This window comes from Larus michahellis, chromosome 29, assembly GCF_964199755.1.
Source record: "Larus michahellis chromosome 29, bLarMic1.1, whole genome shotgun sequence".
In the NCBI taxonomy this organism is placed as follows: domain Eukaryota; kingdom Metazoa; phylum Chordata; class Aves; order Charadriiformes; family Laridae; genus Larus; species Larus michahellis.
In genome coordinates, this window is record NC_133924.1 from 1,220,822 (window position 1) to 1,247,451 (window position 26,630).

A 26,630-nucleotide genomic window follows, 5' to 3' on the forward strand; every position below is an offset into this window, starting at 1 on the left:
AGTGTCGGGCGAAGAGGAAGAGGGAGGAGGAGGAAGGAGAAGGAGGAGGAGGAAGATGAAGGAGGAGGAGGAGGAGGAAGAAGCAGGAGGAGGAGGAGGAAGGGAAGGAGGAGGGGGAAGATGAAGGAGGAGGATGATGAGGAAGATGAAGAAGGAGGAGGAGGAAGATGAAGGAGGAGGATGATGAGGAAGATGAAGGAGGAGGAGGAGAAGGAGGGGGAAGATGAAGGAGGAGGATGATGAGGAAGATGAAGAAGGAGGAGGAGGAAGATGAAGGAGGAGGATGATGAGGAAGTTGAAGAAGGAGAAGGAGGAGGATGAAGAAGGAGGAGGAGGAAGATGAATGAGGAGTATAACGAAGATGAAGGAGGAGGGGGATGAAGAACGAGGAGGAGGAGAAAGAGGAGGTGGAGGAAGATGGAGGAGGAGGAGGAGGAGGAGGAAGATGAAGGAGAAGGAGGAGGAGGATGATGAAGAATGAGGAGGAGGATGAAGAGGGAGGCTGCTGGTGAGGAGGAGGAGGAGGAGGAGGAAGGCTGCCGCCCATGAGGCGGGAGGAGGACGAGGGACGCTGAGGGTGAGGATGAGGATGGTGAGGAGGAGGATGGTGAGGAGGAGGACAGTAAGGGTGAGGGAGGAGGAAGAGGAGGAGGAGGAAGGCTGCCACCCATGAGGCGGGAGGAGGACGAGGGACGCTGAGGGTGAGGAGGAGGATGGTGAGGAGGAGGATGGTAAGGGTGAGGGAGGAGGAGGAGGAGGAAGGCTGCTGCCCATGAGGCGGAGGAGGATGAGGGACGCTGAGGATGAAGATGGTGAGGAGGAGGATGGTAAGGGTGAGGGAGGAGGAGGAAGATGACGAGGGCGGCTGCTGGCGAGGAGGAAGGAGGAAGGCGAGGAGGAGGAAGGTGAGGAGGAGGAGGAGGAAGGCTGCCACCCGTGAGGCGGGAGGAGGACGAGGGACGCTGAGGGTGAGGATGAGGATGGTGAGGAGGAGGACGATAAGGGTGAGGGGGGAGGAGGAAGATGACGAGGGCGGCTGCTGGCGAGGAGGAAGGCGAGGAGGAGGAAGGTGAGGAGGAGGAAGGCGAGGAGGAGGAGGAGGAGGAGGAGGCGGCTCAGGCCAGGGCGGTGTGGTCGCGCAGCAGGCGGTGCAGGAGGCCGAAGGTCGGGCGGTCGGCGGCGTCGCGGGCCCAGCAGCGCAGCATCACCCCGTGCAGCGCCGCCGGGCAGCCGGGGGGGCAGGGCAGGTACTCCTGGGGGGGGGCACGGCCGTCAGGGGACTGGGAGCACTGGGGGGAACTGGGAGGGACTGGGAGGGGCTGGGGGAGGGGGGAGTACGGGGGGAACTGGGAGTACTGGGGGGAACTGGGAGGAACTGAGGGGGGCTGGGGGAGGAGGGAGTATGGGGGGAACTGGGAGTACTGGGGGGAACTGGGAGGAACTGGGGGGAACTGGGAGCACTGGGGGGAACTGGGCGGAACTGGGGGGAACTGGGAGCACTGGGGGGAACTGGGAGGGACTGGGAGAGGGGGGAGTACGGGGGGAACTGGGAGTACTGGGGGGAACTGGGAGGGACTGAGGGGAACTGGGAGGGACTGGGAGGGGCTGGGGGAGGGGGGAGTACGGGGGGAACTGGGAGCACTGGGGGGAACTGGGGGGAACTGGGGGGAACTGGGGGAGGCGGGAGTACGGGGGGAACTGGGAGCACTGGGGGGAACTGGGAGGAACTGGGGGGAACTGGGGGGAACTGGGAGCACTGGGGGGAACTGGGAGGAACTGAGGGGGGCTGGGGGAGGAGGGAGTATGGGGGGAACTGGGAGGAACTGGGGGGAACTGGGAGCACTGGGGGGAACTGGGAGGGACTGGGAGGGGCTGGGGGAGGGGGGAGTATGGGGGGAACTGGGAGGAACTGGGGGGAACTGGGAGCACTGGGGGGAACTGGGAGGCACTGGGAGGGGCTGGGGGGAACTGGGAGCACTGGGGGGAACTGGGAGGCACTGGGAGGGGCTGGGGGAGGGGGGAGTACGGGGGGATCTGGGAGGAACTGGGGGGAACTGGGAGCACTGGGGGGAACTGGGAGGGACTGGGAGGGGCTGGGGGAGGGGGAGGTATGGGGGGAACTGGGAGTACTGGGGGGAACTGGGAGGAACTGGGAGTACTGGGGGGAACTGGGAGCACTGGGGGGAACTGGGAGGAACTGAGGGGGGCTGGGGGAGGGGGTAGTATGGGGGGAACTGGGAGGAACTGGAGGGAACTGGGAGCACTGGGGGGAACTGGGAGGGAGTGGGAAGAACTGGGGGGAACTGGGTGTACTGGGGGGAACTGAGAGTACTGGGAGGAACTGGGAGTACTGTGGGGAACTGGGAGGGACTGGGGTGGTGGGGAGTAAGGGGGGGAACTGGGTGCAGACCCTTCTCAGTCCCCTCCCAGTCCTTCCCAGTGCCTCCCAATCCCCTCCCAGTCCCCTCCCAGTCCCCTCCCAGTGCCTCCCAATCCCCTCCCAGTCCCCTCCCAGTGCCTCCCAATCCTTCCCAGTCCCCTCCCAGTGCCTCCCAATCCCTTCCCAGTCCCTCTCAGTGCCTCCCAATCCCATCCCAGTGCCTCCCAGTCCCCTCCCAGTCCCTCCCAGTGCCTCCCAGTCCCTCCCAATCTCTCCCGGTGCCCTCCCAGTGCCTCCCAATCCTTCCCAGTCCCCACCCAGTGCCTCCCAGTGCCTCCCGATCCCTCCTAATCTTTCCCAGTCCCCTCCCAGTGCCTCCCAGTCCCCTCCCAGTGCCTCCCAGTGCCTCCCAGTGCCCACCTGGCGGCCCTGGGCGCGGAAGTGGTGCCCGGCGTTGGCGATGACCTGCTCGTCGCTGAGGCGGCCGTAGGGCTGCTCCCGGCACCGCGTCAGCACCTCCCACAGCGTCACCCCGAAAGCCCAGGCGTCGCTGGCCGGCGTGAAGGTCCCCTGTGACGGGGGCGGGGTCTCGTATGGACATGCCCCTCCCAAAGGACACGCCCCCCCGGACACACCCATGCGGAGCCCCGCCCACACGCAGGTGACCTGTCCCCGTGCTCCAGCCCCAAATCCCCTTAACCCTGCCCAGTTCTCCCCAAATTCCCTTCTCCCACCCCAAAATCCCCTTAACCCTGCCCAGTTCTGCCCAAATTCCCTTTTTCCACCCCAAAATCCCCTTAACGCTGCCCAAATATCCCCAAATCCCCCACTAACATTCCCAAATCCCCTTAACCCTGCCCAATTCTGCCCAAATCCCCCACTAATATTCCCAAATCCCCTTAACCCTGCCCGATTCTGCCCCGATTCCCTTTTCCCACCCCAAAATCCCCTGAACCTTACCCAATTCTGCCCCAATTCCCTTTTCCCACCCCAAAATCCCCTTAACCCTGCCCAGTTCCCCCAAATCCCCCTCGAATGTCCCCAAAATCCCCTTAAACTTGCCCAATTCTCCCCAAATTCCCTTCTCCCACCCCAAAATCCCCTTAACCCTGCCCAATTCTGCCCCAATTCCCTTTTTCCAACCCAAAATCCCCTCAACCCTGCCCAATTCTCCCCAAATTCCCTTTTCCCACCCCAAAATCCCCTTAACCCTGCCCAATTCTCCCCAAATTCCCTTTTCCCACCCCAAAATCCCCTTAACCCTGCCCAGTTCTCCCCAAATTCCCTTTTCCCACCCCAAAATCCCCTTAACCCTGCCCAATTCTCCCCAAATTCTCTTTTCCCACCCCAAAATCCCCTCAACCCTGCCCAATTCTGCCCCGATTCCCTTTTCCCACCCCAAAATCCCCTTAACCCTGCCCAATTCTCCCCAAATTCCCTTTTCCCATCCCAAAATCCCCTTAACCCTGCTCAATTCTCCCCAATTCCCTTCTCCCACCCCAAAATCCCCTTAACCCTGCCCAATTCTCCCCAAATTCCTTTTTCCCACCCCAAAATCCCCTTAACCCTGCCCAATTCCCCCCAAATCTCCCTCGAATGTCCCCAAAATCCCTTAACCCTGCCCAATTCTCCCCAAATTCTCTTTTCCCACCCCAAAACCCCCTGAACCTTACCCTATTCTGCCCCGATTCCCTTCTCCCACCCCAAAATCCCCTTAACCCTGCCCAATTCTCCCCAAATTCCCTTTTCCCATCCCAAAATCCCCTGAACCCTGCCCAATTCTCCCCAAATTCCTTTTTCCCACCCCAAAATCCCCTTAACCCTGCCCAATTCTGCCCCGATTCCCTTTTCCCACCCCAAAATCCCCTTAACCCTGCCCAATTCTGCCCCGATTCCCTTCTCCCACCCCAAAATCCCCTTAACCCCTGCCCAATTCTGCCCCGATTCCTTTTCCCGCCCCAAAATCCCCTTAACCCTGCCCAGTTCCTCCCAAATCCCCCTCGAATGTCCCCCAAATCCCCTTAACCCTGCCCAATTCTCCCCAAATTCCCTTTTCCCACCCCAAAATCCCCTTAACCCTGCCCAATTCTGCCCCAATTCCCTTTTCCCACCCCAAAATCCCCTTAACCCTGCCCAATTCTCCCCAAATTCCCTTTTCCCACCCCAAAATCCCCTTAACCCTGCCCAATTCCTCCCCAAATTCCCTTTTCCCACCCCAAAATCCCCTTAACCCTGCCCAGTTCTCCCCAAATTCCCTTTTCCCACCCCAAAATCCCCTTAACCCTGCCCAATTCTCCCCAAATTCTCTTTTCCCACCCCAAAATCCCCTCAACCCTGCCCATTCTGCCCCGATTCCCTTTTCCCACCCCAAAATCCCTTAACCCTGCCCAATTCTCCCCAAATTCCCTTTTCCCATCCCAAAATCCCCTTAACCCTGCTCAATTCTCCCCAAATTCCCTTCTCCCACCCCAAAATCCCCTTAACCCTGCCCAATTCTCCCCAAATTCCTTTTCCCACCCCAAAATCCCTTAACCCTGCCCAATTCCCCCCAAATCTCCCTCGAATGTCCCCCAAAATCCCTTAACCCTGCCCAATTCTCCCCAAATTCTCTTTTCCCACCCCAAAACCCCCTGAACCTTACCCTATTCTGCCCCGATTCCCTTCTCCCACCCCAAAATCCCCTTAACCCTGCCCAATTCTCCCAAATTCCCTTTTCCCATCCCAAAATCCCCTGAACCTGCCCAATTCTCCCCAAATTCCTTTTTCCCACCCCAAAATCCCCTTAACCCTGCCCAATTCTGCCCGATTCCCTTTTCCCACCCCAAAATTCCCCTTAACCCTGCCCAATTCTGCCCCGATTCCCTTCTCCCACCCCAAAATCCCCTTAACCCTGCCCAATTCTGCCCCGATTCCCTTTTCCCGCCCCAAAATCCCCTTAACCCTGCCCAGTTCCTCCCAAATCCCCCTCGAATGTCCCCCAAATCCCCTTAACCCTGCCCAATTCTCCCCAAATTCCCTTTTCCCACCCCAAAATCCCCTTAACCCTGCCCAATTCTGCCCCAATTCCCTTTTCCCACCCCAAAATCCCCTTAACCCTGCCCAATTCTCCCCAAATTCCCTTTTCCCACCCCAAAATCCCTTTAACCCTGCCCAATTCTCCCCAAATTCCCTTCTCCCACCCCAAAATCCCCTTAACCCTGCCCCGACTCCCTTCCCCCCCCACCCCCCACCCCAATCCCATCCCCCCCACCCCACCCCACCCCCCCCCGGCGCCCACCATGAGGATGCACTCCCAGGCCATCCAGCGGATGGGCAGCAGGGCCCGGCCCCGCACCCGGTAGTAGTCGGCGGCGTAGAGGTGGCGGCTCATGCCGAAGTCGGCCACCTTGACGGTGAAGCCCTCGCCCACCAGGCAGTTGCGGGTGGCCAGGTCCCGGTGCACGAAGTTCAAGGCCGCCAGGAAGCGCATGCCGGAGGCGATCTGAGCCCCCACGTGCAGCAGGGTGGGCAGGCTGGGGAAGGGGGCGGGGCTTAACGGGGGGTGGGGTGGGGCCGGGAGGGGGGCGGGGCTTAAGGGGGGGTGGGTGGGGCCTCGATGGGGGCCGGGGGTGAAAGGGGTTGGGGTTGGGGAAGGGTCGGGGGGAGGAGGAGGAGGAGGAGGAGGAGGAGGGGGGAGCTCTGGGGGCCTGGGGGAGGGGAGAGGAAGGGGCGGGGCTAAAGGGAAAGGGAGAGGCTTCGGGGGGCGTGGCTTGAAGGGGTGGGGTCTCGAGGGGGCGGGGCTTTCCGGGGGGTGGGGGTTGGGGAAGGGGAGGAGGGAGCTTGGGGTGGGGTTAAAGGGAAGGGGAGGGACGAGTAGAGGAAGGGGAGGGGCTTCGGGGGCGGGGCTTGAAGGTGTAGGGTGTGAATGGGCGGGGCTTTAAAGGGGTGGGGCTTAAAGGGGTGGGGCCTAAAGGGGGCGGGGATTAAGGGAGTGGGGCTGGGGGAGGTGTTGGGGGGAGGAGGAAGGCACTCTGGGGGTCTGGAGCGGGGCTAAAGGGAAGGGGAGGGGCTTAAGGGGGGTGGGGCTTAAGGGGGTGGGGCCTAAGGGGGCGGGGCTTAATGGGGTGGGGCTGGGGAGGGGTTGGGAGGGGGAGGAGGGAGCTCTGGGGGGGAAAGGAAGGGGCTAAACAGGAAGGGGAGGGGATTCGGGGGCGGGGCTTAAAGGGGTGAGGCCTATAGGGGGCGTGGCTTAAAGTAGTGGGTTGTGAGGGGGCGGTGCTTAATGGGGTGGGGCCTAAAGGGGGTGGGGATTAAGGGGGTGGGGCATGGGAGAGGTTGGGAGGAGGGGGGCCTGGAGTGGGCTGAAGGGAAGGGGAGGGGCTCGAGGGGGCGTGGCTTAAAGGGGTGGGGTGCGGAGGGGCGGGGATTAAAGGGGTGGGGCCTTCAGGGGGGCGGGGCTTTAAAGGGGAGGGGCTGGGGAGGGGGAGTGGGGAGCTCCGGGGGGAGGGCTGGGGCAGAGGAGAAAGGGGCGGGGCCAAAGGGGGAAGGGGCGTGGCTTCCAGGCAAACGGGGCGTGGCTTATGGGGAAGGGGCGGAGCTACGCGAGTAAGAGGCGGGGCTAAACCCGAGGGGGCGGGGCTACATCAGAAGGGGCGGGGCTTATACGGGCAGAAGGGGCTATTAAGGGGAAGGGGCGTGGTTTGAGGGGGCGTGGCTTGCGGGGGAGTGGGCGTGGCCACGCGGGGTGGGCGGGCCCAAAAGGTGAGCAACGCTGGGGGGGGGGGGGGCTGGATTTAAAGGGGCAGGACGCCAAAAGGGGGGGTTAAAGGGGGGGTGTGGGTGGCTCTAAGGGGCGTGGCTGCGGTGGGAGGGGGGCGTGGCCTGGAGGGGCGTGTCCTACCTGAGGGCGGGGCCGCGGGGCCCCCCCAGGAACTGGTGGAGGTCGCCGTGCTCCATGTACTCGGTGATGATGCAGAGGGGCCGGCCCCCGCGCACACCCCCAGCAGCCGCACGATGTTGGGGTCCCGCAGGCGCCCCAGGGTGCGCGCCTCCTGCAGGAAATCCCGCCTTCCGACCCACCCCCCCCCCGAAACCCCCCCCACAAGTCCAGCCCCACATTCCCCCCCCCCCCCCCTCACCCCGGAGGTAGGGGGGGGGGCACCCCACGGCTCATCTCCTCCCGCCCCAGACCCCTCGTACACCCCCCCGGGGCATTGCACACCCATTACACCCCCCCCCCCCCCCTTGCATGCCTGGGGGGGGCCTGCCCCCACATGCTGGAGCGAGGGGGGGGGTGTCACACTCCGTATGGCCCCCCCCCCCCGATCCCCATGGGGCATTGCACCCCCCCCATCACACCCACCCCCCCCTCCCCCCCCCCCATCGCACCCCACCTTGTGACCCCGTTGCACCCCTATCACACCCCCTTGCACGTCCCAGAGGGGCCCCCCACAACCTGGGGGGGTCACACCCTATATGGCCCCCCCTGACCCCCATGGGGCATTCTACCCCTCTTGCACCCCCCTTGCACACCCATCACCCCCCCTTGCACGCCCCAGAGGGGCCCCCCACATCCTGGAGGGGGTCACACCCCATATGGCCCCCCCCGACCCCCATGGGGCATTATACCCCCCTTGAACCCCCATCACCCCCCCCTTGCACCCCTATCACGCCCCCTTGCATGCCCCAGAGGGGCCCCCCCACGTCCTGGGGGAGGGGGGTCACCACCCCATATGGCCCCCCCCGACCCTCATGGGGCATTGTACACCCCCCCCCCCCCAATGCCCCCCCTCCCTGGCCCCACACCTGGCGTTCTTGGTGGCGTCGGGGCGCAGGACCTTGACGGCCACCAGCAGGGGGCGCCCTCGGGGCAGGTCGGGGGGGCGGGAGAGGGGGGGCAGGGCCTGGGGGTCCTCCACCTCGCACAGCAGCACCTGGGGGGGCGGGGCCTCACCAGGGGGCGGGGCCAAGCCCTCCCCGGGGGCGGGGTTAAACCCCTGAGGGGCGGGGCTAAGCCCTTGGGGGGGTGACTAGCCAATGGGGTGGGGCTAAACACCCCAGGGGGCGGGGGCTTATGGGGGGCGTGGCTTCCCTGCATAGGGAGCACATGGGGGTGTGGCCTCCGGGGGTGTGTGGCTTCTGGGGGGCGTGGCTTCCAAGGGGGCGTGGCTTCCCTGCATGGGGAGCATATGGGGGTGCAGCCTCCGGGGGGGGGGGGGCGGGGGGGCGTGGCTTCTAGGGGGCGTGGCTTCTAGGGGGCGTGGCTTCTGTAGGGATGTGATTTCTATGGGGCTGCGGCCTCTACAGGGGGTGTGGCCTCTATGGGGCTTGGCCTCTATGGGGTGGGGCTTCTATAGGGGCATGGCCTCTGTAGGGGTGTGGCCTCTTTTGGGGGGCATGGCTTCTATGGGGGTCTGGGCTCTACAGGGGGTGTGGCCTCTATGGGGCGTGGCCTCTATGGGGTGGGACTTCTATGGGGGTGTGGTCTCTATAGGGGGTGTGGCCTCTATGGGGGTGTGGCCTCCATAGGGGTGGGGCTTCTGTGGAGGGTGTGGCCTCTATGGGGTGCAGCCTCTATAGGGGGCGTGGCCAGAGCAAAAGGGGCGGAGTTGGAAGCAGGGGGGCGGGGGCTTGTCATGAAAGGGCGGGACCAAGAGACAAAGGGGCAGGGCTTGCGGCCGGGGGGCGTGGCCAATCCATTCAGAGGGCGGGGCTAAGGGGGGGTGTGTCCTATCCCGCACCGAGGGGGGGGCGGGGCTTACCTCTCCGAACTGCCCCTCCCCCAGCTTCTCGCGGAAGCGCAGGCGGCGGCGGGGGAAGGCCGGGAGGGCGGGGCCGGGGGCGGGGCCGGGGGCGGGGCCAGCCACGGCGTAGGCAGAGCCTCCGGTGACGTCAGCCTCGGCGTAGGCTCCCGCCCCCCCCTCGGGCTCTGCAATGGGGGGGGGTGTGGTCACAGGGGGCGGGGCTAAAGTGGGAGGGGGTGGGAGGAACCAGGGGGCGGGGCTTCAATGGAAGGGGCGGGGCTAGACTAAAAGGGGTGGAGCTAGGGTACGGGGCGGAGCTAGGATACGGGGCGGGGCTATGGGGAGGGGAGAGGCTATGAAAGGGGGAGGGGTCAAGTCGGGAGGGGCGGGGCTATAGTGGGAGTCGACCAATAGGAGGCAGGGGTATGGCAAGGAGAGGCGGGGCTTCAGGAAAGGGGTGGGGCTTCCCCAAAGGGGGTGTGGCTTCAACAAAGGGGGTGGGGCTTCCCCAAAGGGGCGGGTTCTGGGTGTGGGTGGGGCCAAGGGGGGGGTGTGGGGGGTGGGGGATGGGGAATTCCCACCCTCCTCTTCACCCCACCCTTACCGTCTGTGTTGATTGGCTTAGCCCCATCGGGCGGGGCCCGGGCGAGCCCTCCCATTGGCTGGGCGTAGGTGGCCAGCAGGAGGCGATAGGCCGGGTTGGCCAGGGGTGCTGCTGCCCGGGGGGTGGGGGATGGGGTCAGTTGAGGGGGCGGGGCCAGGAGGCTCCAACACCCCCCTCCCATCCTTCAGGTCCAGGGGGAGCTTCCCGATGCCGGAGGATGGGATTGCATGGACCCTGGTGGCCTTGTGGTCTCCATCCATCCACGTGGTCGCCATCCATCTCCACGTGGTGTCCACCCACCCCTCCCTCCATCCCCATGATGGGCTCCATTCCCTCCCCCTCTTCCCCACGTCATCTCCATCCATCCAGGTCTCCAGCTGTCCATCCGTCCATCCATCCATCCATCCATCCATCCATCCATCCATCCACCCATCCATCCATCCATCCATCCCCACGTGGTCTTCATCCAACCGTCTCTCCGTTCATCCGTCCATGCATATGTAGGTTCCATTCATCCCTCCATCCATCCATCCATCCATTCATCACCCCCATATGGTGTCCCTCCATCCCTTCTTCTATCCATCTCTCCATCCTTCTACTCATCCAAGTTGTCTCCACCTATCTCCATGTGGTCTCCATCCATCCTCCCGTCCGTCCATCCCTCCATCCAGCCATCCCTCCATCCCCACGTAGTCTTCATCCATCCATCCATCCATCCATCCATCCATCCATCCACCCATCCATCCATCCACCCACCCATCTCTTGATCCATCCATCCATCCATCCATCCATCCATCCATCCATCCATCCCTCCCTTCCTTCCTTCTTCCATCCATCCATCCATCCATCCATCCATCCATCCATCCATCCATCCATCCATCCATCCCTCCATCCCCACGTGGTCTCCACCCATCCATCCATCCATCCATCCATCCATCCATCCATCCATCCATCCATCCCCACGTGGTCTCCATCCATCCCTTCCTTCATCCATCCCTCTATCCCCACATGGTTTCCATCCATCCGTCCGTCCGTCCGTCTGTCCATCCGTCTGTCCGTCCATCCATCCATCCCCACGTGGTCTCCATCCATCCATCCATCCATCCATCCATCCATCCATCCATCCATCCATCCCCACGTGGTCTCCATCCATCCAACCCTTCCTCCTCCACTCACCGGGCCCAGGGGGTGCCGGGGGCAGCGATGGCCGTGGCCGCGTTGGCTCCTGGTACTCGCCCTGGCCTGGGGGGATGCGCTCGTAGCGGGGGGGGCCCCGGCTGGCCCCCGTCGCGTTGTTGATGACGATGGTGTCACCTGGCACCGAGAGCTGCACCCGCAGCTCGTCCTCCGACGGCCGGCGCTGGGCCTGTGGATGGGACCCTCAGGTTGACCCAGGTGTCCGGGTGCCCAGTTCCTCCCAGTTGACCCCACCACCCTCCCAGAGCTTGGCCAGTGGACCCAGGCCTCCAGGTGCCCAGTCCCTCCCAGTTGACCCCACCACCCTCCCAGAGCTGGATATCTGGGTGCCCAGTTCCTCCCAGTTGATCCCACCACCCTCCCAGAGCTTGGGCAGTGGACCTGACTGTCTGTGTGCCCAGTTCCTCCCAGCTGACCCCACCACCCTCCCAGAGCTTGGCCACTGGACCCTGGCATCCAGGTGCCCAGTTCCTCCCAGCTGACCCCACCACCCTCCCAGAGCTGGATATCTGGGTGCCCAGTTCCTCCCAGTTGACCCCACTACCCCACTTACCTTCCCCAGTATCTTCTTCCAGTACTGCCGCCAGAGGATGAGGAAGATGACGCCCAAGAGAAGCAAGATGATGGCCACCAGGCAGCCAATCAGGATGGACGTGTGGCTGTGGTCGGCTTTGGCCACTGGCTGCCCTGGCTTGGGCTCCTCGGGGGCTGCTATGGTGGGGGGTGGGGGTGGGGGTGGGCAGGATGCCACCATGGCCCCGCCCCATTAAGCCCTGCCCCATTAAGCCCCCCCTTACCCAGGGTAGTGATGTTGGTAGCCATGTCCCCGCGCCAGGAGTCCTCGGGGACAGCCATGACCCCCGCTGAAGGGTCAGGGGGGGCGGCTGGGGGCCACCCACTGGCACCCACCGCCTCCTCCACCGGGTCTGCAGGGAGAGAGCCCCACGACGCCTTAACGAGGTTGTTAACGAGGGCGGGGGCAGCGGGCAACCCAATCAAAGAAATCGCCTTCTCGTTGGCCAATGGGGCAACCAACTGGTTGACCAGGCAACCACTCAACCAGCCTTGGCCTAATCCACCCAACTAGTCAAGCAACCAACCAGTTAATCAACTGGCCAACCAACCTGTCCTTCAACTCGCCAACCAATCGCATGACGACTCAAACACCTGACCAGTCAACCCAACGAACTGGGCAACCAGCTAACCAGCTGGTCATCCTTCAACTGGTCAACGGCCAACAAACTGATGAGCCAGTCCTGCACCCAACCAACCATCCCGCCACCCAACCAGTTCAGTAGTCAACCAGTTAACCAACCAGTCTCACGGCCAGCCCTTAGACTGGGCAACCAGCATGCAACCAGTCAACCTCCCCGTTATCCAACCAACTTCTCCATCACCCACCCAACCACCCCATCACCCAACCAACAACCCCATCACCCACCCAACCACCCCATCACCCAACCAACAACCCCATCACCCAACCAACCATCCCATCACCCAACCAACCATCCCATCACCCACTCAACCACCTCATCACCCAACCAACCGCCTCATAATTCAACCAACCACCTCATCACCCAACCAACCACCTCATCACCCAACCGACCACCCCACCACCCACCCAACCACCCCATCACCCAACCAACCACCCCACCACCCACTCAACCAACCCATTATGCAACCAACCATGCCATCGCCCACCCAACCACCCCATCACCCAACCAACCACCCCACCAGCCAACCGCCCCATCACCCACCCAGCCACCCCACCACCCACTCAACCACCCCAAGACCCAGTCCATTGGGAGGAGGACGCCAAGGCCCAGATAGCTCTGGAGGTCACCTCCCATGGTAGGACTCACCTGAGAGGAAGGTGACCTCACTGAAGAGCATCCACTCCCCGCCGAAGAAGAAGTGACACTGGATGAAGCGGGCCTGACGCCCACCCAAGGGCACAGTGACCGAGCGGGCGCTGGGGTCCTTGATGGCCCCACCCAAGCTGTGGGTGGCCGGGGTGGGCTCCCAAGCCGTGGTCAGGCTCCTCTTGAAGCGACACTCCACCTCCCCGAAGATGCTCACCCCCCGCGTGTGCATGTTGTTGCAGTGAACCTGCGGGCAGGGGGGGGGTGTGGGGGGGTGTGACAGGGCTCCGTCACCGTCCCATGATGCCCTGGGGCAGCTTGGGAGGTGGTGGGGTGGGGGGTGGGGGTGTTAAGCCAAAGGGTCCCCAATGGGAAGTTCTAGACTCTTGACGTGGTGGCCCTTCATGGGTCCATGCCATGGACGACCAATCCCGCAATGCCCTGGGGCAACCCCCCCTTGCCCCAACCTCCATGATGCCCTAGGGCACCCCCTTTCCCACCATGCCCACCCCGCCTCCCCCTATCCCAGCATGCCGCGGGGCACCTGCATGGCGCGGAAGGCCCGGAGACCCTCGAACTCAAACTCCAGCTCCACGTGAGGCCGGGGGCCGGGGGGCCGGCGCCACCCCACGTAGTCATAGCCCGGCCAAAGGCGTCGCTCGCGGCTCCTCATGAAGTCGTCCAATCCCAGCACCCCGTCCGTCAGCTGGCCCAGCCCCCCAAACAGCAGCCTGGGGGGGGGGGGGGCGGGGGACACACGGACACCTGGGTCCCTCCATCCCACCCTCATGAGAACCCACCATGGGCCAGACTGGGGGGTCAAGGGGCTCCAGGACACCCAGGTCCTCCCAGTCCCACCCGCCATGGGGCAGCCTGGGGGGTCAAGGGGCTCCCAGACACGGGGATCCCTCCATCCCACCTCTATGGGGCAGCCTGGGGGGTCAAGGGGCTCCAGGACACCTGGGTCCCTCCATCCCACCCACCTGGGAACCCACCATGGGGCAGCCTGGGGGGTGAAGGGGCTCCAGGACACCAAGGTCCTCCCAGTCTCACCCGCCATGGGGCAGGCTGGGGGGTCAAGGGGTTCCCAGACACGGGGGTCCCTCCATCCCACCCCTATGGGGCAGCCTGGGGGGTGAAGGGGCTCCAGGACACCTGGGTCCCTCCATCCCACCCACCTGGGAACCCCCCATGGGGCAGCCTGGGGGACGAAGGGGCTCCAGGACACCCAGGTCCTCCCAGTCCCACCCGCCATGGGGCAGCCTGGGGGGTCAAGGGGTCCCGGGACGCCTGGGTCCCTTCATCTCCACCCCTCCATGGGATCCAGAGCACAATTTGGGGGGCAATCGGGGCTGTTTTGGGGACAGCTGGGAACGTTGGGGTCAACTGGGGCCAACTGGGGCCGGGTGGAGCAATATGGGGACAGTCTGAGGCTCCTTTGGGACAGCGGGTGACAGTTTGGGGCTGTTTGGGGCCAGCAGGTGACAACATGGGGATATTGTGGGCTATCTGGGGACAGCTGGGGACAGCAGGGAACAATTTGGGGCTGCTTTGAGACAGCGGTTGACCATCTGGGGACACTTTGGGGTCATTTGGGGACAGTGGTGCGTGGTTGGGGTTGATTTGGGGACAGTTGGGGATGGTTTGGAGTCACCTGGAGATGGCCAAAGCTGGCTGGGGACACTTGGGGACAGTTTGGGGACCATTGAGGACATCTGGGGAGGTCCAGAGACGGCCTGGGGACAGTCTGGGGACACTTGGGGATGGTCTGGGGACACCTGGAGATGGCCAAGGCTGGCTGGGGACAGTTTGAGGACCATTGAGGACATCTGGGGAGGTCCAGAGACAGTCTGGGGACAGTTTGGGGACACTTGGGCATGGTCTGGGGACACCTGGAGATGGCCAAGGCTGGTTGGGGACACTTGGGGACAGTTTGAGGACCACTGGGGACATCTAGGGAGGTCCAGGAGCAGTTGGACACAGTCTGGGGACATTTGGGGATGGTTTGGGGACACTTGAGGACAACGGGTGCAACCCTCTCGGGACTGGTTGCTGCAGGTGACCCTTGGGGACAGTTGGGGACATCCGGGTACTCACGGGCCAACGCTGTACCCGTCGTAGGTGGAGTCGTTGAGGACAACGGGCGTTGGGTCAAGGGCCATCACTTGTCCCCGCGGCGCCGTGTAGGACAGGAGCCCAGCTGGGGACAAGGGACATGTCACCACGGGGCCACCGTGGGGTTGGGGAGGGACATGGGGATGGGGGCTCACCACCCTGGGGACACCCTCACCACGGGGCCACCATGGGGTTGGGGAGGGATGTGGGGATGGGGGCCCACCACCCTGGGGACACCCTCACCATGGGGCCACCGTGGGGTTGGGTGCAGGACGTGGCAATGGGGGCCCACCACCATGGGGACACCCTCACTGTGGGGCCACTGTGGGGTTGGGTGCAGGACGTGGCAATGGGGGCCCACCACCCTGGGGACACACTCACTGTGGGGCCACCGTGGGGTTGGGTGCAGGACGTGGCAATGGGGGCCCACCACCCTGGGGACACACTCACTGTGGGGCCACTGTGGGGTTGGGTGCAGGACGTGGCAATGGGGGCCCACCACCCTGGGGACACACTCACTGTGGGGCCACCGTGGGGTTGGGTGAAGGACATGGCAATGGGGGCCCACCACCACGGGGACACCCTCACCACGGGGCCACCATGGGGTTGGGGAGAGACATGGGGATGTTCCCACCACCCCGGGGACACCCTCACCAGGGGGCCACCATGGGGTTGGGGAGGGACATGGGGATGGGGGCCCACCACCCTGGGGACACCCTCACCAGAGGGCCACCATGGGGTTGGGGATAGACGTGGGGATGGGGTCCCACCACCCCGGTGGGAGTTGACGATGGGGTGGCCCTGGCAGCTGCTGAGGGGGTGATGGGGTGGGCTGAAGGTGACGGGGGGGTGGTGGGGGGGGTGGTGGGGGAGGTGACAGGGGGGAGGGGACGAGGCGCCACCCACCGTCCCAGGGGCAGCCGTAGAGCTCCAGGCGCAGGCAGACGCTCATGGCGCGGGGGGCCCGGGGGTAGACGCGCAGCGCCCGCGCCACGGGGGGGGGCGCCAGGTCCTTCAGCACCACCCCCTCGGGGTCCTCGTTGCCCCCGATCACCTGCGGCACCGCAGATCCGTTGGGATCCACTCGCCGGGATGAAGATGGCACCGCCGGGGACCTCCCCCGTGGCCCCATGGGATCCTCGGCCCCCCACGAGCCCAGGGATCCCTGGGGATCCCAGTGCACACCCTCTCCGCCCCCCAGGATCTCCCAAGGGTCCCATTGTCACCCAAGATGCCGTTGACCTCCCAGGGATCCCCACAGATCCCACCACCACCCCAAGATCCCAGTGTCCCCAGGGATCCCATTGTCCCCCTGGCATCTCCCAAGGTGCCCATTGTCACCCAAGATCCCACTGACCTCCCAGGGATCCCCACAGATCTCACCACCATCCCAGGATCCCAGTGTCCCCACAGATCCCACCACCACCCTCTCAGGGATCCCAGTATCCCCAGGGATCCCACTGCCCCCCCCCGTGTCTCCCAAGGTCCCCATTGTCACCCAAGATCCTGCTGACTTCCCAGGGATCCCACCACCATCCCAGGATCCCAGTGTCCCCAGGGATCTCATTGTCCTCCTGGGATCTCCCAAGGGTCCCATCGTCACCCAAGATCCCGCTGACCTCCCAGGGATCCCCAGGGACCTCCCAGGGATCCCACCACCCCCCCGGGATCCCAGTGTCCCCAGGAATCCCATTGTCCTCCTGGGATCTCCCAAGGATCCCAATATCACCCAAGGTCCCATTGCCCTCCCAGGGATCCCAGTATCCCCAGTCATCCCATTGTCCCCCTGGGATCTCCCAGGGATGACATTGTCCCCCGAGATCCCACTGCCCTCCCAGTCTCCCCAGGGATCCCCCTACTGTCCCCTCCCACATCCCAGTGCCCTCCCGGAGATCCCAGGGATCAACACCCCAAGGTCCCCAAGATGTCCCCAAGGTCCCCCGATGTCCCCAAGGTCCCTGGTCACCTCAGCACCCCAACTTCCCCAAGGTCCCCAAGATGTCCCCAAGGTCCCTGGTCACCTCAGCACGCCAACTTCCCCAAGGTCCCCAAGATGTCCCCAAGGTCCCTGGTCACCTCAGGACGCCAACTTCCCCAAGGTCCCCAAGATGTCCCCAAGGTCCCTGGTCACTTCAGCACCCCACCATCCCCAAGGTCCCCAAGGTGCCTCCAAGGTCCCTGGTCACCTCAACACCCCAGTGTCACCAAGGTCCCCTGATGTCCCCAAGGTCCCCAGTCAACTCAATGCTGCAACATCCCCAAGGTCCCCTGATGTCCCCAAGGTCCCTGGTCACCTCAGCACCCCAACATCCCTGAGGTCCCCAAGATGTCCCCAAGATCCCCAGTCACTTCAGCACCCCAACATCCCCGAGGTCCCCAAGGTGCCTCCAAGGTCTCTGGTCACCTCAACAACCCAATGTCCCCAAGGTCCCTGGTCACTTCAGCACCTCGCCATCCCCAAGGTCCCCGAGATGTCCCCAAGGTCCCCGGTCACCTCGGTGCCCCATCGGTCCCGCCAGCGCAGCCAGCGGTGCCGGTCCCGGCTGTAGCGCAGCCTGTAGGCGTGGGCAAACTCCCTGCCATGGCCACCGGCGTGACGTCCCTGTGTCCCCACCAGTGTCACCACATGCAGCCGACCCAGGTCCACCTCCAGGAACTCCTCCTCCTCCGGGAAGACGGGACCCGCGGGACACCAGGCGCCGTCCCCATCACTGCGACCCAGCCTGGGGACACGGGGACGTCCTGGGGACACCGGGGACGTGGGGACACTTGGGGGCACCAGGTGCTGTCCCCATCGCTGTGGCCCAGGCTGGGGACATGGGGATGTCCTGGGGATGTGGGGGTACTTGGGGACATCCAGGGGACATGGGGACGTCCTAGGAACGCCTAAGGGACACGGGAACCCCCAAGGTACTTGGGGACACTCGGAGGACATGGGGACACTTGAAGGGCATGGGGACATCACGGGCACACCCAGAGGACATGGGGACACCTGGGGAACATGGGGACACTTGGCAAATGGGGACATCTTGGGGACGCCTTGGGGAACGCAAGGACATTGTGGGGACACCTTAGGGACATGGGGACACCTGGGGACATGGGGACACCTGAGGATACAGGGACACCCAGAGGACATGGGGACACCTGGGGACACAGGGAAAGCCGGGAGGACAGAGAGACCTGGGGACACCCGGGGATGTGGGGACACCTGAAGATACAGGGACACTCAGGGGACACAGGGACATGCAGGAGGACAGAGGGACCTGGGGACACCCGGGGGACCCTGGGTGACACAGGACAGTACTGGGAGGGGACACTGGGCCACACTGGGCCATACTGGGCCATACTGGGCCGTACTGGGACTCCTTGTTCACAGTGGGCAGTGGTGGCTCTGGGGTGGGGACACCGTGGGGACGCTGTGGGGCCCTGGGAGGGGACGCCGGGCAGGGGTGGAGGTGGGTACTGGGCCATGCGGGTGTGTACTGGTGTATACTGGTGCGTACTGGGCTCACCGGCCGTGGCGGGCGGCGGTGGAGTCGGACCAGGCGCTGGAGGCCGAGAGGCGGCTGTCAGGGATGGAGCCGTCCTCCATGCCCAGGGCGAAGCGGCACCTGCCTGGGGGACACGGGGGACAGGGGGGACACGGGGGACAGTGGGGACACGGGGGGGATGGGACATGGGGGACAGAGGGGGAGATGGGTGAGATGTTGGGGACATTGGGAACATGGGGGACAACGGGACGTGGGGAACGCGGGGACGTTGGGGACGGGAGGGACAAGAGGGACATGGGGTGATGTGGGGGACGTTGGGGACACGGGGCACGTAGGGGACACGGGGAACACGAGGGAGACATTGGGGACAGGGGGACACAGGGGGACGTGGGGGACATTGGGGACATGGGGGACAGAGGAGGACGTGGGGGACATGGGGGACATGGGGACACAGGGGGACATTGGGGACATGGGGACACAGGGGGACGTGGGGGACATTGGGGACAGAGGAGGACGTGGGGGACATTGGGGGGACACAGGGGATGAAGGGGACACAGGGAGACATGGTGACAAGGGGGACATTTGGGACACAGGGGACATTGGGGACATGAGGGAGACATCGGGGCCATGGGGACACAGGGGGACATGGGGGACATTGGGGACAGAGGGGGATGTGGGGGACATTAGGGCCATGGGGACACAGGGGGACATGGGGGACATTGGGGACAGAGGAGGACGTGGGGGACATTGGGGACAGAGGAGGACGTGGGGGACATTGGGGGGACACAGGGGATGAAGGGGACACAGGGAGACATGGTGACAAGGGGGACATTTGGGACACAGGGGACATTGGGGACATGAGGGAGACATTGAGGCCACGGGGACACAGGGGGACGTGGGGGACATTGGGGACAGAGGAGGACGTGGGGGACATGGGGGACACAGGGGGACGTGGGGGACATTGGGGACAGAGGAGGACATGGGGGACATGGGGGACACAGGGGGATGCAGGGGACACAGGGAGACGTGGGGCCACGGGGGACACAGGGGACATTGGGGACATGGGGGACACAGGGACATGGGGTAATATGGGGGACATGGGGGACACAGGGGACGTAGGGGACACGGGGGACACGAGGAAGACATTGGGGACAGGGGTACATTGGGGACACGGGGGGCACAGGGAGACGTGGGGGACGTTGGGGACACAGAGGGACATGGCGGGGGGGGGACATTGGGAACACGGTGGGGGGACACACAGGGGGCACAGGGGACACGCCAGCTTCATCCCCTGCAGACCCCCTATAGAGCCCCGAGAGCCCTCCCGCCCCATAGGGACCCTGTACACCCCATAGGGGACCCACAGCTTCCCATGGCCCCTATAGACCCCATAGGGGACCCAGACCCTCCCATGGCCCCATAGAAAACCCAGGCCCTCCCATGGCCCCTATAGACCCCATCGGTGACCCACAGCCTCCCTTGGCCCCTATGGACCCCATAGGGCACCCACAGCCTCCCGTGGCCCCATGGAAGACCCAGACCCTCCCATGGCACCTATGGACCCCATAGGGGACCCAGAGCCTCCCGTGGCCCCATGGAAGACCCAGACCCTCCCACGGCCCCTATAGACCCCATAGGGGACCCACAGCCTCCCTTGGCCCCATGGAAGACCCAGGCCCTCCCACGGCCCCTGTGGACCCCATAGGGCACCCACAGCCTCCGGTGGCCCCTATGGATCCCATAGGGCACCCACAGCCTCCCGTGGCCCCATGGAAGACTCAGACCCTCCCATGGCACCTATGGACCCCATAGGGGACCCAGAGCCCGACATGTCCCCTGTAGACCCCATAGGGGACCCAGAGCCTCCCGTGGCCCCATGGAAGACCCAGACCCTCCCACGGCCCCTATGGACCCCATAGGGGACCCACAGCCTCCCATGGCCCCATAGAAAACCCAGGCCCTCCCATGGCCCCTATAGACCCCATCGGTGACCCACAGCCTCCCTTGGCCCCTATGGACCCCATAGGGCACCCACAGCCTCCCGTGGCCCCATGGAAGACCCAGACCCTCCCACGGCCCCTATAGACCCCATAGGGGACCCACAGCCTCCCTTGGCCCCATGGAAGACCCAGGCCCTCCCACGGCCCCTGTGGACCCCATAGGGCACCCACAGCCTCCGGTGGCCCCTATGGACCCCATAGGGCACCCACAGCCTCCGGTGGCCCCATGGAAGACCCAGACCCTCCCATGCGCCCTATGGACCCCAAAGGGGACCCACAGCCTCCCGTGACCCCTATGGGCCCCATAGGGCCCCCCGCCGCCCCATAGGGTCTCACCCAGGTCGAGGTGCCCCTGGGGCCGCAGCCCGGACGCCTGGGTCCCCGCGGCCAGCAGCAGGAGGGGGAGGGGCAGGGGGAGGACCCCCATGGTGGCCCCAGCCCCCCCTCGGTCACCGCACCTGGGGACGGCGAAGGGACACTGGGACTCACTGGGAGGCACTGGGAGGGGAACTGGGAGGACTGGGATGGGGACTGGGGGCACTGGGATGGGGACTGGGGGCACTGGGAGGGGGACTGGGATCACTGGGAGGAGTGGGCTGGGGACTGGGAGGGAACTGGGAGGGAACTGGGTGCACTGGGAGGGAACTGGGGGCACTGGGATGAGGACTGGGGGCACTGGGAGCACTGGGAGGGGGACTGGATGCACTAGGAGCACCGGGAGAGGGACTGGGAGCACAGGGAGCACTGGGAGGGGGACTGGGAGCACTGGGAGGAGTTGTGTGGGAACTGGGAGGGAACTGGGGGCACTGGGAGGGAACTGGGGGCACTGGGATGGGGACTGGGATCACTGGGAGGAGTGGGATGGGGACTGGGAGGGAACTGGGAGGGAACTGAGTGCACTGGGAGGGAACTGGGGACACTGGGAGGGGGACTGGGATCACTGGGAGGAGTGGGATGGGGACTGGGAGGGAACCGGGAGGAAACTGGGGGCACTGTGAGGGAACTGGGGGCACTGGGAGGGGGACTGGGATCACTGGGAGGAGTGGGATGGGGACTGGGAGGGAACTGGGAGGGAACTGAGTGCACTGGGAGGGAACTGGGGACACTGGGAGGGGGACTGGGATCACTGGGAGGAGTGGGATGGGGACTGGGAGGGAACCGGGAGGAAACTGGGGGCACTGGGAGGGAACTGGGGGCACTGGGAGGGGGACTGGGATCACTGGGAGGAGTGGGATGGGGACTGGGAGGGAACTGGGAGGGAACTGAGTGCACTGGGAGGGAACTGGGGACACTGGGAGGGGGACTGGGATCACTGGGAGGAGTGGGATGGGGACTGGGAGGGAACCGGGAGGAAACTGGGGGCACTGGGAGGGAACTGGGGGCACTGGGAGGGGGACTGGGATCACTGGGAGGAGTGGGATGGGGACTGGGAGGGAACTGGGAGGGAACTGAGTGCACTGGGAGGGAACTGGGGACACTGGGAGGGGGACTGGGATCACTGGGAGGAGTGGGATGGGGACTGGGAGGGAACCGGGAGGAAACTGGGGGCACTGGGAGGGAACTGGGGGCACTGGGAGGGGGACTGGGATCACTGGGAGGAGTGGGATGGGGACTGGGAGGGAACTGGGAGGGAACTGAGTGCACTGGGAGGGAACTGGGGGCACTGGGAGGGGGACTGGCATCACTGGGAGGAGTTGTATGGGAACTGGGAGGGAACTGGGGGCACTGGGAGGGGGACTGGGATCACTGGGAGGGGTGGGATGGGGACTGGGAGGGAACTGGGAGGGAACTGGGGGCACTGGGAGGGAACTGGGGGCACTGGAAGGGGGACTGGCATCACTGGGAGGAGTGGGATGGGGACTGGGAGGGAACTGGGAAGGAACTGGATGCACTGGGAGGGAACTGGGGGCACTGGGATGGGGACTGGGGGCACTGGGAGCACTGGGAGGGGGACTGGCAGCACTGGGAGCACTGGGAGGGGGACTGGGCGCAGCTGCTCCCACAATGCATTGCTGGAATGTGCCCCCCCCCCCCCAGCAGCTGCAGCCTGATGGGAACCAGCAGCTGGGGGGGGGCGGGGGGGGGCGGGGACCCAGAGGGGACCCCAGTGCCCGGGGTGGGGGGGGGGGACGACACACCCAGGGGTCCGGGGACCGTCCCGGTGTCACCCGAGTGGGGGACGCGCCGGGACACGTTAACACGCAAGAACACGCCTAAACCATGGGATAACACTGGGAGGAGTGGGATGGGGACTGGGAGGGAACTGGGGGCACTGGGATGGGGACTGGGGGCACTGGGAGGAGTGGGATGGGGACTGGGAGGAAACTGGGAGGGAACTGGGGGCACTGGGATGGGGACTGGGGGCACTGGGAAGGAATTGGGGGCACTGGGATGGGGACTGGGAGGAAACTGGGAGGGAACTGGGGGCACTGGGATGGGGACTGGGGGCACTGGGAAGGAATCAGGGGCACTGGGATGGGGACTGGGGACACTGGGAGGAGTTGTATGGGGACTGGGAGGGAACTGGGAGGGAACTGGGGGCACTGGGATGGGGACTGGGAGGGAACTGGGAGGGAACTGGGGGCACTGGGATGGGGACTGGGAGGGAACTGGGAGGGAACTGGGGGCACTGGGATGGGGACTGGGAGGGAACTGGGAGGGAATTGGGGGCACTGGGATGGGGACTGGGAGGGAACTGGGAGGAAACTGGGGGCACTGGGATGGGGACTGGGGGCACTGGGAAGGAATTGGGGGCACTGGGATGGGGACTGGGAGGAAACTGGGAGGGAACTGGGGGCACTGGGATGGGGACTAGGGGCACTGGGAAGGAATCAGGGGCACTGGGATGGGGACTGGGGACACTGGGAGGAGTTGTATGGGGACTGGGAGGGAACTGGGAGGGAATTGGGGGCACTGGGATGGGGACTGGGAGGGAACTGGGAGGGAACTGGGGGCACTGGGATGGGGACTGGGGGCACTGGGAAGGAATTGGGGGCACTGGGATGGGGACTGGGAGGAGACTGGGAGGGAACTGGGGGCACTGGGATGGGGACTGGGGACACCGGGAGGAGTGGGATGGGGACTGGGAGGGAACTGGGAAGGAATTGGGGGCACTGGGATGGGGACTGGGGGCACTGGGAGGGAATTGGGGGCACTGGGAGGAGTGGGTTGGGGACTGGGAGGGAACTGGGAGCACTGGGAAGACTGGGAGAGGGACAAGGGGTACTGGAAGGGGGACTGGGAGGACTGGGAGAGGGACTGGGGGCACTGGGAAGACTGGGAAGGGGACTGGGGGCACTGGGAGTGGAACTGGGAGTACTGGGAGGACCAGGATGGGGACTGGGAGGCAATTGGGAAGGGGACTGGGAGCACTGGGAAGACCGGGAGGGGGACTGGGGGCACTGGGAGCGGAACTGGGAGCAATAACACGCATAAAACACGCAATAAAGTACAAAACCACACAATAACACGCATAAAACACGCAATAACGTACGGAATCACGCAGTAACACGCATAAAACACGCAATAACACGCATAAAACACGCAATAACACACATAAAACATGCACTAACACGCCACAACATGTGATAACACGCAATAACACGCAATAAGACACCACAACAGGCGGTAACACAGCGCACCACGTGACAACACGCAACGACACACAGCAACACGCGATAAGAGACTCCGTGACACACCGTAACACACAAACGCGTGCCGTGACACGCCGCGACACGCCACGACACGCCACGACGTGCTCCAACAGGCCATGACATGCCATGACACGCCGTGACACACCATGCCATGCAATAAGATGCCGTGACACACCGTGACACACCATGACACACAATGACACACCACGCCACGCCATGACACACCACGCCACGCCATGACACGCCATGACACGCCATGGCACGCCATGATGAGATGCTATGACACACCATGACACGCAACGAAATGCTGTGACATGCCATGACACGCCATGGCACGCCATGGCACACCATGATGCACTGTGACACGCCATGACACGCCCCAACATGCCATGACACACCATGCCATGCAATGCCACGCCACGCCACGCCATGCCACGCCATGACACACCACGACATGCCCCAACAGGCCATGACATGTCATGACACACCACGACACGCCATGACACACCATGACACGCCATGACATGCCATGACATGCAATGAGATGCCGTGAACACACCATGACACGCCATGACACGCCCCAACATGCCGTGCCATGCCATGACACGCCATGCCACACCACGACATGCCCCAACAGGCCATGACACGTCATGACATGCATGACACGCCATGACACGGCACACCATGACAGGCCATGACGCACCATGACATGCCCCAACAGGCCATGACATGCCATGACACGCCATGACACACCATGACACGACACACCATGACACACCATGACATGACACACCATGGCAGGCCATGGCAGGCCATGACACGCCATGACATGACACCTCATGACACGCCATGACATGCCATGACACGCCATGAAATGCCCCAACAGGCCATGCCACACCACGACAGGCCATGACACGCCATGACACGCCATGACATGCCACAACAGGCCATGACATACTATGACACGCCATGACACCATGACACGCCATGACACGCCATGACATGCCACAACAGGCCATGACATGCTATGACACGCCATGACACCATGACACGTCATGACACGCCATGACATGCCACGACAGGCCATGACACGCCACGACATGCCACGACACGCTCCGACAAGCCATGACAGGCCATGACACGCCATGACATGACACGCCCCGACACACATGACATGACACGCCATGACACGCCCCGACACGCCCCGACACGCCATGCACACGCACCTGTGCGCTGCTGGGCTCCTCCCCGGGGTCCCTCCGGTGGCACCTATGGGGCAACCTATAGAGCTCAGCCCTATAGACACCCCCCCACCCCCCCCCACCGGCCCTATAGATTCCCCCTACACGCATGTGCCACGCACACGTGTGCACAGACACGCGTGTGCCCCCCCTGAACACACGTGTACATCTAGAAACATCTATGGGGCCCACATACAAGCCCCCCCCCAAGTGCCCCCCAAGCCCCCCAAGTAGCCCCCGAGCCCCCCCAGCTGCCCCCCAAGTACCCCCCCCCCAAGGTGCTCCCCAAGTGCCCCCCCAAACCCCCCACTGCCCCCCAAGTCCCCCAACACCCCACAAGTCCCCCCCCCCAGTGCCCCCCAAGTGCCACCCAAGCCCCCCAAGTAGCCCCCGAGCCCCCCCAGCTGCCCCCCAAGTACCTCCCCGCAAGGTGCTCCCCAAATCCCCCCCGAGTGTCCCCCCAAACCCCCCACTGCCCCCCCAAGTCCCCCAACACCCCACAAGTGTCCCCCCCAGTGCCCCCCAAGTGCCCCCCAATCCTCCCGTGCCCCCAAAGTGCCCTCAGATCCCCCCCCAGGGCCCCCAAGCCCCCCCCAAGTCACCTCTCAAATGCCCCCCGAGTACCCCCAACACCCCCCAAGGGCCCCCCAAGTGCCCCCCAATCCCCCTGTGCCCCCAAAGTGCCCTCAGATCCCCCCCAGTGTGCCCAAGCCCCCCCAAGTCACCCTTCAAATGCCCCCCAAGTACCCCCAACACCCCCCCGAGTGCCCCCCAAGTGCCCCCCAATCCCCCTGTGCCCCCAAAGTGCCCTCAGATCCCCCCCCAGTGCCCCCAAGCCCCCCCCAAGTCACCCCACACCCCGCCTCGAGAGTCCCCCAACCCCCTCTATTCCCTCCCCAATACCCCCCCCAGCTGCCCCCCAACGCCCCCCCGCCCCCCCCCCCCCCCATATTTCTGCCCCCCAACCCGGTGCCCACCGAGCTCCTTGTCGCTTCCTCCTCGCTGCGGCCCCCCCACCCCCCCCAACACCCCCGACGCCTGGGTCCTCCCGGACGCCTGGGTCCCCTCCCCCTCCCCCTCTTCGGGGAGGGGGGGGAGAGGGGGGGAGGGGGGGGGAAGGGCTGCCCTGGGTCCCCCCTTCACCCGGCGTGTGTGTGGGGGGGGCACTAAGGGGGCTCGGGAGCCCGGACGCCTGGGTCCCTTTGTTACCTGGGGGTGGGGGGGGTGGGGGGGGAGGGTGCTAAATGCCCCCCCCCCCCCCCAAAATAACAAGGGGGGGGCCTGGAAACCCCCAAAAGGACACCCCCATCCCCCCCCGGAACGACACATCGGGGTTTGGTTTTTTTTCGGGGGGGGGGAGGGGAG

General features: G+C 64.6%; 1 protein-coding gene across 1 annotated transcript; it reads right to left on the reverse strand.

Moving 5' to 3' along the window:
• Positions 1-982: 982 nt before the first annotated feature.
• Positions 983-26,312, reverse strand: DDR1 (discoidin domain receptor tyrosine kinase 1). Its single transcript, XM_074567864.1, is given in 20 exon segments — positions 983-1,253; positions 2,801-2,950; positions 5,658-5,892; positions 7,260-7,335; positions 7,338-7,426; positions 8,165-8,292; positions 9,121-9,287; positions 9,707-9,817; positions 10,883-11,072; positions 11,457-11,614; positions 11,701-11,829; positions 12,766-13,012; positions 13,310-13,496; positions 14,863-14,965; positions 15,787-15,934; positions 17,375-17,603; positions 18,393-18,495; positions 20,708-20,829; positions 25,251-25,293; positions 26,243-26,312. Coding segments are annotated over 18 exon segments (2,679 nt in total). The 5' UTR covers positions 20,799-20,829; positions 25,251-25,293; positions 26,243-26,312; the 3' UTR covers positions 983-1,115.
• Positions 26,313-26,630: the final 318 nt, after the last annotated feature.